The sequence below is a fragment of the Scomber japonicus genome, chromosome 14 (genome assembly GCF_027409825.1).
Source record: "Scomber japonicus isolate fScoJap1 chromosome 14, fScoJap1.pri, whole genome shotgun sequence".
NCBI lineage: Eukaryota > Metazoa > Chordata > Actinopteri > Scombriformes > Scombridae > Scomber > Scomber japonicus.
This window is the reverse complement of record NC_070591.1, coordinates 20,711,216-20,729,142: the sequence shown is the minus strand read 5'-3', so window position 1 is coordinate 20,729,142 and position 17,927 is coordinate 20,711,216. Positions and strand designations below refer to the sequence as shown.

Below are 17,927 nucleotides of genomic sequence, written 5' to 3'. Positions count from 1 at the left end.
GATTTTAAACAGATCGATCCAGCCTGAGCATGGAAATAATGGACCAAGTGTACACAGATGTTTCATTATGAAGAGTGTAATTGCACTTTTTCAGCTGTATTTTGATTTTGTCTGCTTGTTTGTTTTAATATGCTTACATAATTATGATGACTTAATTTTTGTAATGTGCCCTATGAGAAGCGTAATTGCACTTTTTAAGCTGGATTTTGTATTTTGTCTGCTTGTTTGCTTTAATATGCTTACGTGATTATGGTTTAATTTTTGTAATGTGTTCTATTTCAGCCAGGACTCAATTGAAAACAACAATGATAATCGCAAGGGAATTCTCTGTCAAACAAAGGTTGAATTAAATTTGATTTTGAATGGTAGAAAAGGAAGAAAATAACCTACTGATCAAAATGCTGCTTGATTGTGATGTCTGAGCCAAGCTCAGTGTTTGTCTTTGGTTTTCATCTGCAATCACTGCAGACATTTATATCAAACCAGTAATGATAATGTTGGAATGGATATGCATAAAAAGGAAAAAATCCAATATGTGTAGTTATTTTCAGAAAGTAGTACTGATTACTATATTCTGAGGGATTTCAGTTTGTGTTAAATGAAAAAGAGAAAAGCTAAATGTCTATATATATGTGTCAATGTAGTATGTGGGTGTCAGTGTCACTGTATATCACTTACAGGAAGGCCTCTGAGTCCAGGCTCCCCAGTCTTTCCTCTCCGTCCCTAAGGTAGGCAAGCAAAGAAAAAAAAAAGAAAGAAGAAAGATTAAAATGAGTGAGTGAAGATGCAACAACAGGTGTGGCTGAGCATACATGCTGCCAGCAATTAAGTCTAGACAGCAACTCCTGTCGCAGTCTCTAATTTGCTTTTAATTAACAACAAGAAAACAGCTTAATTGCTGCACCCCGTGTGGCCCACTACTCTTTGTTCCCTCCTCTGGTTTACTGCCTCCTTTCCAGCTGTGTGAATCCCTCGGTGCATCAATCAACCCCAGAGCAGATACAGCAACGACTGGGCTGAGAAAGCCGATGCTGTCCCAGCATTACAAAACAACATTAGGAGGAAGTGACCATTTTGAACTGTTTTGCTTGTTTCTTTTTTTTTTCTCTGACATTTTTTGAATTGCAAAAGGCCTTAGTGCTTGGAAGTCTGCAAGTCTTGAAAAGCTGACATCTTAATGAGATGTAATGCTATCTGAACCAAACCAAAGTTGGTATAATTTACATCAAGAGGGTTTATGTCCTCGTGAGAAAAGAGGATAAAGCTCTGTGGATATCCTTACAGCTATCCTATAAACTGGCAGAGCATCACTGGCTCCGTGTTATGAGGGCTGCCTGGAATTAACTGGCTTTCACACGCGCAAGACGGATGTAAAATCAACTCAATTAGGAGATGGTAATACTCTGGCCAATATCAATTCACTGTACAGAGGCGTAATCAACGGCAGACGTTTGAGACAATACAGATATCTGCCTAAATATGATTACTTCTTTCTAATAGAAGTTTCATCATCCGACACAGTTGCTCTATTTGAACAATGTAGTTCTTTCCTACTGTATGTGCCAGTATTGGTGACACAAATATACACTTCCTTCCTCCACTGAGTTAGTAGCTGTGTAGCTCTGTGGAGAGGGAAGAATAACTGGCTGCTGAAGGAAAAAAAGTAGAAAATCACAAAGCAACGCCCCCACTCTTTCCTCTGACACTCCGTATATGCAGACTTTGGTTAACTGGGTCGAATTTGACATGTACGTTTGCCTGCAACAAAGACAAAGGAAGGAACTTCACTGAGAGCTATTGCTTTTAATCATCTGTTTGCATGTGCGTGTATGCTGTGTGTGTTTCTCTGTTCATAGTCTTCAGATTACTAGATTATGAAAAGAGGAGAAGCTGAGGTGTAATATAGTAAATATTAACCTCAATAATGACACAATGGAACCAGTGTCTCCTCATGGGAATTGTGTGCTTTCCTCTGTTCATGCTGTTTGATGTACCAACACAGCCTTGGCCAGCGTCTTTTGATCATCCGTGTTAATGTACTGTAAGCTCTGAGGCTACTGTGATCAAGAATGAGTGCTCTGTCAGAAAAAAAACAGGTAGATGGCATATTGCGTTGATGTGTAGGAAAGGCACCCTCAAACCTTAAAAACCTTTTGCTTCAAAGGACTGACATTATATTACATTGGAATGATCAACCATTGAAATGTAATTGAAGTGTGTTACCTTTGTGGCACTAAAAGAGTACTCAAAGTGGCAGCCAACATATTCAATGGGAGCTCATGCACCAGGGTGCACCGTGTAGATTCAAAAAACATCACTTTTTATGTAAAAGGCATATTTCTCACAAACAAAGACAGTGTTTTGCTGAGGGTGGAAGGTGTTATTTTTCTCTCTTGCAAATAATGAATAGGCAGACACTGAATCATTGCTACATTGCAAAAAGATCAGACTGTTTGTTCAAGCCTTTGCCTCCACTTCTGCCCTTTCTCCCCTGAACTCAACAACAAAAGCAGATTACATAGATAAGTAATTTAGCTGATGAATATTTCATATGCTATTATTCCAAGCAGGTCATGAATTATGCAGTTTGCAAAATTATTTCTCCACATTTGCCCTTATATCTCTTTTAACTCCAAAGTGCATACTAATTTTATGTATTTGCATATTATAATCCAAATAAATAGTGTTACTGTTCTAGATCACAATACTTAAATGAAGTCAGAACAACTGATGATGGCGTGGAGTGAACTCCATATTAATAAATATTACCTACAAGTTATAAAAGTGTTTTTTAATAAGGTGATATGATTTTGCTTAGGACTTTATTTCAACATCTTTGTTTAACCCATACATACTGTTCAGGGTTAAAATTTGACCCATTTTAACATTTGAGAGCAATAAAAACACTAAATAGTTATTTGGCCTCAAACTTTGACTACCTCTAATGTGACGCAAATATACAATTATGAAAATATTTTAATTATATAAAAACATTTTAGTACAGTTGATATACATTTTTGTAGAGTGTTAGATGCAGTTACCCCGATCTTTACAACATTGGACCATTATGCAGCATGATTGTAATGTTTTTAAATCCATAAATGAAAAGCATAAAAACTAAAGAACAAACTCCCTCTGCTCTCTGAAATCTTCATTAAGGATTAATCACTCATTTATTTGATGAGGAATTTATAATTGATTTATGGTTAAATAATTTGGTATAGAGACTAATTATGAGGCGATACTGTGATGGGTCAGAATATGAACAGTTTGTGAAGGCTGAAATATATAGTTTTCTATTTCTTATAAAGGTGTACTTTATTCGTAACACCTAGCTGCAATGAATACAGTCAAATACAATAGCACTGATATAAATCCTACTGTCATAACGGTTATGCTGATTAAATGTTATGGTAATTTTCGAGACTGTAGTTTATGGTGGTATTGAAGTGTCATACTGAGTAGTCTAACCTCAATGATACAAATGGGGTGGACAAAACATTAGAAATACCCCTCAGTATCATTTATGTGAGCCTAATAAACTGGCAGCTGAGTATAGACTAACTTGGTTGTGGACTTTTCCACGTCAGAGTATTTTTTCATCTACAGTAAATACTTACAGACAGCACGTCAGACAATCATTTTCATAAAAAAGCAATCCATTAAAAGACTACACTAGGTGACCTTGGCGTTAGAGTGTCACATTTCTGTCCAGACGACCTCTGGTTTGTACAGCATCCCAGACAAATCTGTGCACAGTGACAAGAAATAATTAGTCCGGAGCACAGCTGCCATCACCATTTGCACTCAGTTGACTCTCCAAACTGAAACACCTGCCAGTGACACAGTGAGATAACTGCCTCAGAAGGGACATACTGGCTCTGGAATACTGAGATAATCAAGGTGCCAACAACTACCGTAGTGCCTACAAGCACCCAAATACTCCAGCAACCAAGCAAATATCATCTAGATTTGATCAGTTTTAAATGTCATGTTTGGACCTCCTAGACTTTCATGGAAGTGTGACTGAAGGGCTACTCTGACATTTTGAATTGAGGTCATATTATAACCATTTTCAGTCATGTTACAGAGTGTTCTCCATTAGCTTACTATACCACACCAACACAAAACCTTATTTTACCTAAACTAGATTGTATCCTTAATTCTCCAAGAATATTTCCAATTTCACCTCTGAGAGTAGTGCACGTATATTTGAAGTTTTCTAGTTAAATAAGATATTGTCAAAACTACTTGTTTCGAAGAACAAAATTCAGGGAGTTTTGCAACTTTATAGAAAGTGCTCTTTTTCTTTTTGACTGTTTTCCTGGTAAGGAACGTAGAGACGGCACCAGAAGAACGATTAGTGTCAGAGGTGAACTGCAGTCCAAAGCAGTCTCTAGGCAACAAGGATGAACAGGAAACTGAAACTGAGGATTTCAACTTCAGAAAGAGGAAAAGAAAAATAACAGAAACTTGAAAAAGACAATGTGAAAAACAGATGATATTTTTTTCACATTGTCTCAAACAAGTGTATCAACATTAAAATGTTTTCCCTGTTAAACAAGGTTTATATTGAGCTCAGAGTGTAGTCTCTAGTTGAGCATGAATCATTAGTTAAATGTCTATTTTGCTCTGTTACACTATATTCAAGTCACCTTTAAACTTAATACCACCTGTGTATGCATAACGTCTGTAGTAAAATATGCTAACATGATAATTATAACTTACATGCCCACAAAATGGCAACCTCACGAGATAAGCCAGCAGGGTCTGTGGATCTTTTCTTTCAGCTAATCCAACCTTCATTTTCTAATTTCCCTTCTTGTTTTTCTATCTCTCATTTATCTCTCCCTTTGTGTATAATATCATAATTCTATTACTCCCATCTTGTCCCTCTCTCCTGTCTTTCTTTTCATCTCTCTCTCCTCCTCCTGTCACTCGCCCTGTTTCTCCCTCACCCAACTTCCAGCGCTTGTTGGATCACCCTGGCAATCTCTGTTGCTATGCAACGCTCAGTGTCCTATAAATTTGACAACATCCTAGTGCTTGATTATTATTTGAGCGCTGCAGTGTGAAGCCCTCCTTCAGGTCATTGCAGTAGATTAGAGGGAGGGAGAGATAGAGGAAGGCATAGAAGGAAATGAGGGATGAGAGGGAGGGAAGGAGGTGGAGAAAGATGAAGGGATTGTGGAGGAGAGGATTGGAGAGGAAATATGAGTGAAAAGATGAACTAGCTTCTTGAGTAAATGAAAGATGGGCTGGCAACACCAAACAAATATTCACATGTTCTATTTGTCTGTCACACTCTGAAAACCTGCAAACCATATAAAAGGAGTGTGAAAAGCACTACACATTAACTACTGATTCAATAATGGTAGCAGTAAAGCTGGAGTGGGTACACATTAGAGCTGGGTTAAAGAGGCCTCAGTAGACTCACAGCAGATTTTGAACTTCTGACTTAATCCACACGGATCCAAGCCTCCTCTGGCTTCAACTCTGCCGCGACTTGTAAAATGTAAAAGGAAAGCACAGACATGGGGCCCGGCTCAATCCTGCAACACAAGCCCCGATCTGAGAGTAAAGTCAACAACGACAGTGACACACAGCAGAGGCACTCGTTTATGATGACTCCATAATCCTTATCCCAAATGTCAACATGTTCTCTGAGACATTCCATGTCCGACTACGCAAACTGGGATAACACAGTGGTGTAAAATGGAGAAGGCAGAATGTGTCACATTTTTCGCAATAAAGCAGATATACCATGAAAAAGCCATATAATCCACCTGACAAATGCCTCTGTCAAGTGGGGTCAGTAGATAAGCTGAAGGAAACCTATTGCAATGGACACCACATGACCAACTCAACCCTGATACATAGCACAGAGGGACATGCAGGGAATAATCATCAGTAGATCAATTTTATTCAAATTTTAATAATATCAATTTTGTTCAAATATAAAACCACGTTGTTGTTTTTCATTATTAGTGATTTGTCTTTCTATGGAAAGCACATAAAGTGACTATCATTACTGCTATTTCTATTTACAGTACATTTAATCTCTACAAAAACTGCAAATCCACTCTGTTTGACCTTTGGCATCCACATTTATTTGTTGGAGCCACCATTTGCTATATTTTGCCCTTGGAGTTTAGGAGAAAACCTGCCTTTCCTTGTGACCACAATCATCAGTCACACATTGTACATAACCACATCTTCCTCTACCAAACCTTGACCTTTAATCACACGTAGCCTAGTATAAGCTTACACACCTACTGTGGATGGCTTTCGAGTGTGTAATAAAAAGAAATCTTTGGTGTACTGCCTTTTTTTCCTTTGCTTGTCTTGCGCATGACAAAGAAGTTTCATGTCCTGAAGGGGAAACTATCTGACATTACCAAGCCAAGTTGTTTTGTGACAATGTTATGTAGCTCATGGGAGAGATGACCTTTTCTTGACTGAAAAACTCACATGCCACTCCCACTCTTTCTGCCTGAGCAGAGTTCCCATCTCCCTCTGGGGACATGTACTCAGGCCACCTGAGCCTTTTGTCTAACTGCTGTGCAGGGTTTAACTGGAAGTGACTATGTAGCTTATGAGCAGCAGCTGTATTTGCTTGGTAAACACGTGTACAAAACAGTGAAAATGATAAACTGTCATAATATCCTTAAGTCAATTAACTATTCACAGAACCAAAAGTAGGTGGTGTAATGATTTCTATTTTTACCTAATGAAACCTTGGGGGTTTGTTGTGTGTGTGCACATGCTGCAAGAACACACACAACAGTGAAAACAGGAAGTTTGCCCATTACTTGTTGATGCAATATTTATTCCCCACTGAAAATGCTTGTCTGCGTCTGACCTGTGAAAGATGGAAAAAAGGACTGAGACATTATACCCTCAGTCACTTAGGGAACACTTATTGTGTCTACATTTAGACAAGATACAGACAATTATGCAAACTGCCAGAAAAAGCTCATTTATTCGATGATTAATTCTGAAATCCTTTCCCCTTTCAAAATTGTTCACATTTTTCATCCAAAAATTTGCACCATGAACCATTAGAATCAGCAAGAGTAGGGAAAATTGAATAAAGTATGCACAATTTGATCTCTGCAATACCAAAATGATGCAAATCTCTTTAATATTTAACCATGTTTAGTTCAACTATGTGTGTTTTTCAAAAAAGGCCTCTAATTATAAGTAAATAATTATCCATTCTCAACTCCACTTTAAATAATACTTTATACTACTATATAGTATATAGTACTTTCTCACAAATACACTACAGCAGCTGGATCTGGGCGTATGCTTCAAAATTCTGAGTATCAGCTTGAGAACAGGACAAATATTCAATGAATTCACATCAACTATGCAGCTAAATATGCTGCAGTAGCAGAATCCTCAAGAAACACGTTTTCAGTGTGTCAAATCAGCTATCAATGCTTCTGAAGTAAATATTGATTATACTGCTTTCCTAAAATGCCACAGAACACACTGCAGAGCAGAGGCCGCACCCTCACCTGCTTCTAAATTAAGGATCCAATTAGGGACAGACAGTGCAAATTGCCCTCGCTGGATGCCATCTTAGGACATTGCACAAGCTCAGAAAATGCCTGGGCACTGGAGCTTGCAGAGATCCCTTGCACTTGGTAAAAGCCTCAATAAAATAGGATTTGTTCCAGTTGTTTACTGAGGGTTAAGAGGAGCGGTCGGGGCAGGAAGAGAACGGCAAAGCCGACAGCTGCCTGGCAGGGGCTCAAATGCAGCTTAGCATTTTACCATTCTGACTGGCACACAATGCTCTCTTTAACTCGCAGCCATCTAAATATTCAGGGACGTATAAAGAGATGGCTGACATCGCAGCCGACTTAAGACACAGCTCAGCTGGCCAAGATTGCACCTATAGTCTCTTGGCTAAAGCTTTCCATGAAGGCTGTCCTCACAGAGACTCAATCATTGACCCCATGTGACTAAATGGTGATTTGTACGCATGCCACTAGATGGCAAACTAGCTTCATCACAAATCTTGTACATAGTGGGGGATAAAGCCAATGAGGAGACTGTACACTCTCTTTGAGAGAGGATGGATGTCTTCAATGCCTGAATGTATGACGCGTGTTGGGTAACATCTCTAATTAGGGAGTCTGGCAATTAGGCGCTGAATACCGTAAAGGAGATTTTTTTCTGTAGAGGGCTTACAACGCAGAGAAAAGAAGGAAATAGTTGAGAGCAAGAAGCTGTATGAGAGTGAGAGAGTGACAATAATTTACATACTGCATGATGCCTCTTTTCAACTGACACACAATACAAAGGGACACAGGTGGCATTACAAGGGTACCCAGTCACACAACACAGCATATCATTGGGTAAAATAACCATTATGGAGCTATTTCAGCACTCAACCAGCTCCTCACTACTGCACACTATGCAAACACTAGAGCCAAAGGCAAACACAGGAAGCAAAGACAGTGGATGTCTATGGAAACTAAGGCAGTCCCATGAGACCCCCAGACCCGCTCTTTACAACAGCCACGTCTCTGCCACGTCTTGAGCGATGAGTTTTAAGAGCTCATTGACTTTAACAACTCCTAAGGAGAGGAAAGAGGGTTGATGATATATCCGAATTTGCATTTTTATGTGGTGAAGATGATAAATCTATATTAAACTATGAGCTCAATTCCCACTGATCAGCTGAATGTCTGTGCAGTGTTTCCATGCAAGCTGGGTGCCTATTACATTGGCTCCTGACTAGACAGGCATTGCCTCTTGAATGTTCTCATCTCTTAATGGATGCTGTTATTAGTCTTGGCTCTTAGAAATTTCACAGTCTCATCTGGACTTTTGGCAGTATTATTCATCCCAAGCAGATTGCTCCCTTCCTATGTTTACAGATACTGAGTGTTTCATTAATGCATTATCCAACAAGTGAATAGGAGAGGCTGAAAATCTACTTTGAATAAACCCTGGTTCATTTTACAAACTAAATATTTGAGGTCAGAGAGAATACACTGTGCAAAGAACCACAGGGCGCTCACTCCTGGTACTGTAGCCCTTGGTGAGTCTTATGCTTCATATCACTCACAACAGATTATACTAAGGTCCCACACACTGCCATCTGTATAATATCAGGCCACTGTCAATGTGCCACTTTCTGGCATGCCATTAAACTGGACACAGATGAATGTATCTAAATTGGTTGCGGGCAGGATGAGAGTGTGGAGAATCAGAATATGGATGGCAGGCTGTAACTGTGTGCTGTAAGATGCAGCCTCCTACTGCCACACCTCTGTGTTCTGAAGTGTTCAAGTCTACATCTCCTCTCTGACCAGCCTTTTCCTCCTGTACTCTGATCTTCCAGGGTCGTCCTCCCTCCCCTTGACTAGCACATACACATAGAGCTTACAGGGGGAATGCTTCAATCGTAGCATCCTTGATCTATAATACCCTTTTAAAAGGTATTTACATTCTCAGCATTTCTCAAACCCTGCCTCATCTTTAAACTGACCCCGAATACCAGGAGAATGTCTTTGTATATTACTAGACTGTTCGGAGCCAGAGACATCCCATTGTTTGGATGACTAAAGCAGTGGTGTGGACCTCGATACCTGGAACAGTCACAGGGGCCAGTCGCCTCCTGTCCAGTGACATAGCTCAATGAGTCGAATGCATTCAGTTCAGGTGACTCTTTCTGACACATGACACTCTATCAGTGTTGCTATGACCTAGCAGACTTTGGCAACAGCATTCGAAAAGGTATTAGATGTCACACAGGCAACAGGGAAGCAAGGCAATGATGAACTCAGACACCGGGGCGGCAGGGATGTGTATATTACTCCCTGCTGTGTGGTACAAGCTCTGGCTCCTGAGAAAATCATGGGGTTATGTGTGCCAATGAGGGCCGTGCTCTCGCTATCTATACCAAGCCTCTAACGATTTAATCTAATGCTCAGAGGATGTGTTGACCTCCGTTACCCCTTGTGGAACATCAGCGGTTCACACGTATATGTAGACGCATCAATTTACAGACACCCAAACACGCATACACAGTGACTATAAAAGTCAGTGAACAATGTGCAATCAAAGTGGCACTCTCAAAGTCTCGCCCCCTGTATTCGTCCCTGTAATTAATTGGCCAATTAATGTGTGTTTATTCTGGACACCCATGGATGTAGCTATACTAGGGCTCTCTGGGAAAGATGAGGTTCAGACAGATAAATCAAAGCTCTGTGCATCTGTCCTTGCATGTGCCAAACGCTTTCCCCTGTAACCCTCCTCTCTCCCAACTGGGCTCAAATGTAAGACCTTTTCATAGCCAATCAGGTCAAATCTTTGTTTCATCCTCCCTCCCAATGCACTTGACATTGACAAGATTAATTGCCTTGTGCAATGGGCAAACGTGTTACCTCCTGGTGTAATACAGGTGTCAAAAGCGTGACTCTCTGGATTTCTTCAATATGAATTTGAACAGAAAGAAGGAGAGAGAGAGAGAGAGAGAGAGAGAGAGAGAGGAAGAACCTATTCCATTTTGTTTGACAAAGGGTTAACAAATCCTCCCCCTGCTTGTAAAATTGCACAGGGTGTAAATCTTGCCATAAAATCTCAGCTGTGAGCCCTGCTGACCTGTAAATTCCTCTCTCCGTGTTACTCTGCCATTGAGCTTCAATGGGTCATGCCACAACTGTAACTACACATCTACATCACGCTACTGTAGTTAAACACTGCTTTAAAGACACAGACCATCAATATGATGACCAACAGTGCCTAAATGGTTAGGCTTAAAATACTGTTTTTTTGTAGGTGCAATGTTTGTGTTTGACTAGTGCACACCGGCTCCATCTCTCTTTAAAGTCGTCCACGATGTCATGCAGTTTTTCAACCTTGGGCAGAAGTGTACAACTGCTTTACCTATGCCAAACAACTCAGACAGGGTTCTGAGGTCAGTAGGAGTCGCTGGGTACCAAATGGCAACAGCAAACCTCCTCTTTAACTGAATGGTTTGCAATAAATGTGTTAGTTCAAAAGTAAACTATGTTTTCAACAGAGGATATCAAAAGTGTCACGTTGCATGTGAAAATGCATGAACCACTGGTCATCTGTGAATGTCCCAAGAACTAATGTCTCCCACCAGTGCTGACATTGAGGTCTTACACATATCACTCTTTGTGGTCTTGTGGCTATCACAGCAGTGGCCAAAGCCAATGCTTTTCTAACATTCTTTCTCTTTCAACTTGTCCTGTGCTCTTTCATAAGTCCCAAATGACTTTGTCTCACCAATCAGAACAGTTGGAATATTTACTCTAAAAACTCTTAGCTTGTGCTTAAAACACATCTGGGACTTTTCTGGCTTATGTAATGACTGTGCGCGGTGCCCTTTGAAGTGATGTGGGCAGCATCAAAATCTGGACACAAATGATCAGCTCAAGACAGGTATGAACATCAATGTGTCTCAGCCATCCACTAGTGTTCAGATGACCGAAAAACATTTTTTAACATGTGTAAACTGGCTCTTGGTTAAATTGAGTCAAACAGAATATAATAGACATAAATGTGCATGTATGAATATAGCATATAATTTATATAACACCAGTGTGCCAAAATATACTTAAAATGCAATATTATGACATGTTCTAGCTTGAAACAGTGCCCTCAATTAACAGTTAATAGTGCATTTACGTTTTCATGATTTCTAATCTTCAACACTAAATATCTAAAAGTATATACCAAGATATTAAAGTATTATAAACAGGTTGAAACTGACTGGAAGCAGCGCAAAGCATAACAAAATATAACAAAATCTTCTCAATCCCGATTTTAAATACTGACATGTAAGTGCTATACAGGCGTCTGTGAAGAAAGCCTTTTATGGAAAAAATGAATATATTTCATTTTTTCTAAAGAAAATTGGATCTCATTATGCCATATACTGACCTGGACAACACAAAGCACGGCTCCAATCAAATAACTGCTGTAATTTCATGCATTTACTGTATCACCCAAATCAGCAGCAGCCTCCTGTGGAGAACTTCTGGCAGGAAGGCTGGTATTCTCACCAGGGGCTCGTTACTCAATAATCTCCCCCTGCAGGTGCTCTGGTAGAGGTCAACAGTCTGTTACAGTTGCATCACTGTTTGTGTCTGCGTCTACCTATGGAGCAAGAAACTGCTGCCAAATGTTCCAGTCCCCACAAACCAAACCATAACTCCTTCCCTATCACTGTCACTGCCTGCTTTGGTCTCTACAGACACAGAGACTGATCCAAATAAACCTGAGCCAAGTCCATCACATATAATATGAATATTATATATACTGTGGTGGCTCAATTATCTCAAAACAACATTTGCCCGGTCCTGGAGAGGAGATGCATCTAAATTCCAGTTACAGCATGCATTTGGTTTTCGAAGAACAGCATATTTTTTCAAACCAAATTATGTTAAATGACAAAAGCTATTAACTGTGCCATGGGGATACATAGATTTAGTTTAAAAGTAGATTAATGTTATTGTATCTAACCTGACGCAAATGTTTTGACCTCTGTCCACCAGCATAAAGCCATCAAATAGACAGTACCAGTAAGACATTGGTTCCCAGTTAAAAGGTTCTGTCTCTCTGAGGATATCGTCTGGACATATGCACACATGTGCAATTGGTCAAGCCAAACACACACAATGTGCCTTGTGCTAGGAGGAAATGACTAACAATTAGGTAGGAAAGAAAATACATAGTGCAAGATTACATAGCTGTTTCCATGGCTGGTAGAAAATATTTGACCAGTAATTTAGCATTAAGTGAACCAACAATCACTGAGACATATGACACAAGGTACAATTAGGAAAATGTGGAAAAAAATATGCCTGTGCTTTTGGTCAGTACTTATAGTCAGCTGTCACAGTCATTCAGCATGGGGCATGAATAGAAAATGTAAACACCACTATCACTTCCCAAAAGACAGCAATTACCTCTCTCTTCTTTGGAAATGTGGATTAGTCCAGTTGCCAGACACACACACAAGACCAATAATCTTTTCTATTGTTTTGACAGATTCTATCCATGCCACTTTAAAATGTCCAGGCAGCTGTTGTGAACGTTGCTTACATTGTTTCAAACTTTTGACACAAGTGGAAGAACTGAAACTGTCTGCACTAAAATTACAGACGTGCATTGATCTGGGACTGTCACATGATCTGAAGTGATGACAGCCATCTCTCACGTATAACTGGAGGAGAAACTCTTTACTGAGAACTGAGAAACCTAGCAACTAACAAGTGGACATCATGTTTACACCAAGTTGTTCTCTGGTTTCATTCAACTTCCGACATAAGGATCACCTGTCTGTCTAAGCAGCCTCATGACTTAACTGATATGTGTTTGTGGGACACACTAATATAAGACTCCATGCTGCCATATGTCTAGTGCCTTAAATCATCTGTCATCTGTTATATAAAACTATATTATACTATCAATATATCTCTATATAAAAATATAGAACCATTCTAATAACTATAATTTGAAGTTGAACAAAAGAAGTAAGAACAAAATGATTTGGATATATATAAAATATATATATAAAATATATAATCATCTGTTGGACATGTACACTGTAATTAGTGACCATGGTGGGTTTGCTGCATAATAGCCAAGAGGGGGAGCTGATTTAATGTGGGAAGAATAACTTATTAGTAAAATCAAAGCCCAGCCTTATTTTAAAGCTCAAGTCTGTAATGGTTAATCAATTGTCCATCGATTGTCTGGGTGGGTTCTTTTATCAGTAGTATTGATGTGGCATATCATATTATTTAGTGAGAAAATTATTCCTCCCAGGTTAAAAGTCTCTCAGTTAATGGCTTTTCCCTTCCACTGGGTCATTTTGTGTTGACTGACTAGCAACACTCCCCTGACCTTTCCACCTTTATTGTCACTTTTGTCCTCTCTTATCTCATTGACATATGAGGCAGGCAACTCATGTGGCTCAGTGTCATCCACCCACATCCCCAGCTGAGGTATGCCTACAAATATTTCTATGAGGAACACAAGGCATTTTACAGCAGAGAGATATTGGAGAAGATCAAAAGGCAGTCAATTGAGAATGTCACCTCTTACCTGATAATAAGTTGTTCTTGGCATCAAAGATTACAGAAATGTCCTCAACCCCTGCACAATAAATGATACATGCATGTGTGTTGCTGTGCTGCAACTCACAATCTACCAATCCATATCATTTGCCAGCTGTAGCAAATAGCTGACTCTCTGAGCAAAATAACTAAATAAATTACCAACTAACTAAATTTAAATAGATAAATAAATGAATAAATCAGTAAGAGGCTATTGCATAATTCATTTGAAGAGAACACATCCGTAGACAGAGCAGTTGTACTGTTCTGCTTCCTCTAGGGCTTGCTGAAGTTTCATCATCTCTGCACTAGCACGGCTATGTCTAATAAGAACAAACACTGCGCAGCACATCTGTCAAATGTGTGCATTTTCCAAAGCAGGAGACAAGCAATCTTCGACACTGTCGAGGCCCTCAGCTGATTAAAGTGGATTCCACTTGCATTCACATTATTTACATTCTGCAAAATGCATCCAAAGAAAACTGTGCATTGTTTCTTGTTGGATAACATCTATGTATAGAGGTAATCTATTTACAATGCTTATGTAATGGTCCCATAACTTTGAACTATAACAAATGACTGTCCATTACATATGACAAAATCACATAATTTTCAATTTTTAAAGATCATAGAATTTGTCAGTGACTTATATTTAGTAAAGGCTATACTATATGTATATACTGCTAATAAGGCTTAATGTGGTTTCAGGCATGGATTAAAATTCCAAGACCCACCTTGTAATGGGGGATTTCTTAAGGTGATTACTTATTAATCCACAGGAACCTACTGCTTTGCCCAGGGATGAACCCATGTCTACACTGAACCCACTCACAACAGTGTGCCAACAAGCAAAGAAAAGTATGCTGGGAAGACTTGGCACGACATGAATAGAGCAAGCCTGGCGTGGCGTTCCTGTGTATTTTGGCTTTCAAAAAGCAGTGTGCATTGACCAAGCGTAGGTTTTCAGTCCTATTTTGAGCATACAAATTTACGTCATTTGGTACTTTTGCTATTCTTTCTGCCACTATATCCCACATCACTTTTGTATTAATAAAATACTTTATTATGTAGTCTCCCATATTTGATGGGATGGCTGTCAGGTGGGCACTTCACTGCATTGCTGTATGAGCTTACAGTAACCTGGTTTAAAATGACATCACTGAAAAGTTCCAAGGTTGTTCCCTTCACCATGTGTGTCTTGCACCCCATCAACCTTTGTAGGACAGGGCAGCCTACAATGACAACACAGAGCTTAGCACATCATTACAGTGCTCGATGAATATTTTAGCACACTACAGTCAGCGAGGGGGACATATGCTTTTTACTGGTACTCCTCATCTTCTTTTTTGATCTGCTGTAATGTGCCACTCGCTCCCAAAGTCCTACTCTTTGCCTGTCATTCTGTGTCAATGCCATCCATAATAGATAAAACCAAGCCATTCACATTACTATTAATGGTAATGTGTAATGTGGGGGCAATACATTCCCATAAATTCCTAGACATGGTTGGACTGGCCCTTACCTCCATCCCGACAAAGTGAGCCAGTCATCCATCAATGTAATAAGATAAAATCAAGATTCTGTGAATGTTAGACAAGGGGTCACAGGAGGGGTTGGGTGACTGCCCTTGATATCCTCTCTTGCATATGTTGCTTTAAGCTTCAGAGAAGGATCAGTGCAAATGGCATCATTCCTCTTTCCCCCAATATAATGTCCTCCACATCTCCTTGAAGTAAATCTAAATGGCTTAGAGTGGTCGTATTTTCCTCAACAATAAATTGAAGTAGACAGTGTGAGAGATGGTCTGGCTTGAATCTAAGGCCTTGTGAAAGCTTCCCACTCCCGGCTATTTTATGAAGGTTCTGGAGTGGTCAGTTTACGTCAAGATATTATGCATCATTTGTGCAGCAGCTATGACTCTTAGTGAAACCAATAAGTTGCAAGCATGAGCAAGAGATGCTAATTAGGTGAGAGTCTCTTGCTGTATCAGCTGGCCACTAGCGAGCCCCTGATAATGATACATGTCCAGCTTCCTAAAATAGGCTGTCAAACTGCAGAAACACAGGTTGGTCAACAACTTGGAGGCCACATGTGACTCCTAGAGCTAAGAATAAGCAGAAACCTTAGCACATTAACAGTCACCGTGAAGTCAGCAAGCCATCAAAGACAGGATATTAATAGATCAGGACTATGTCTTAAGCAACAACAACAGCAGAAGTCTGAAATGGCCAGTTTAAAGCACTATATCTACCTTCCAAATATTCAAAGACATAACTAGTGCAATAAATATTAGTGGTATATAAAAAAAACACAAAGCCACAACATCAAATACAGAGTGACTTTCCATTTCCTCAAAACCAATTATGATTGAAAGATTCAACATAACACTATATCCAAGAAGAAAGGTGTGCACCATTATTGATGCCTCTGACACTCTGTGCCCAGATTAGAAATAATAACAGCTAACTAATGAGGTAGAGGGGCAAATGCTTCAAAAAGACATCTGCACCAGCATCTGAGCTCACTTTTGTTGACCGAGAATATTTTCTCTGAATATTTTCCCTGAAAATATTCTGTTACCTCATGCATTGGGGGGAGGGGTGGGGGAATGATCCATTGAGAAATAACACAACCAATGATAGGCCATAAATTCTTAATGCTATTGGAACAAGTTTTGAGTTCGAATATATTCACACAGAAGGATGGAATTCTTAAGATACTTGCGTCCAGATGTCTCGAGTATTGTGCATCATCTAGGCTCTAGTTCAGTCTGAAAAGAACATTTGCCTGACCCACTTATGGGTGCTCAATCTGCTATATATTTTATATTTTGCTGTGGTGGAGCTGAATGTTTTCCTCCTGGTTTTTCTGTAATACAAACAGTCTTCTAAAGAGCCTTTTTTGATCGCTGTGACAGAGGCGAATGTATTCAAATCATATCAATTAAACAGGACACAAAAGGACACTCTCCACCTATCTTTGAAAACTGGCTTTCAGCTGTGAAGGAACAATAACATTCTTGCTGCCAGGAAATCTTTAGCCCTCTGTCATGTCACAATGTTTAGGTCAGAACACAATAAATTAATTAAAAGTGCTTAAACAATTCAGATGTCATCAGCTGGAATTTCGCATCCTTTCTCACAAAAGCAGATCATTTTTATGTTACAAAGATTTGAAAAGAAGCTTTGAAGAGTTAACAATATTACGGTCAATACGTTTTGATTCAGACGTTGCATTACAAACCCTGACACTTGAATTTTCTAACTGGCATTTGTCTCTGTCCAAATCTAGCTGCAAACTGAATACCGTCAGTCACCCAGTCGGACATAGCCATGTGTGCTGCCAGTCATGGTGTGTGTGACCCTTTGACCATGGAGCCCATTCATTAATTGTCATACAACTAGCCCCCACCACCTAGTTTTTCTTCGCAGGCCCACTAGAATGCCTTTGCCACCGATCATCTTCCCCCTCCGCAGCAACAACAGTTACTCAGCTGCTGTTTGGCCTTTCCTCAGGCCAGGTCCCTCCACTCTGTACAACCACCCGCCAGGCCACACAACTGGTGGACTGTTTCTGTTTACTCACCCTTTTGCCCTCTTTGCCTGGTTCCCCTGGCTGACCTGGGACCCCAGCCAATCCCTAGGGAAAACACATGTATCATAGTGAATTGGGTGCTACATTCACAGGCATTTGGCATTACAGGAGGAGATTATGGCTTGCTTCTTACGGAAACTGAAGCAGACAGATGTTTGTGTCACATGTTCTAGGCATACCAGTGGATAACTAGCGGGCTTATTTGCAGTGACAGGAAACAGG

At 39.8% G+C, this 17,927-nt stretch overlaps 1 protein-coding gene across 1 annotated transcript in view; it reads right to left on the bottom strand.

Annotated features, from left to right (window-relative positions):
• LOC128372957 (collagen alpha-1(XIX) chain) overlaps window positions 1–17,927 on the bottom strand; it is an 89,458-nt gene that overhangs the window by 38,881 nt on the left and 32,650 nt on the right. Inside the window, exons 12-13 of the mRNA XM_053333168.1 lie at window positions 17,697–17,750; window positions 679–723 (exon numbers count right to left, since the gene is read on the bottom strand). Coding sequence (XP_053189143.1) covers window positions 679–723; window positions 17,697–17,750 — 99 coding nt within the window. The remainder of the gene's footprint in view (window positions 1–678; window positions 724–17,696; window positions 17,751–17,927) is intronic.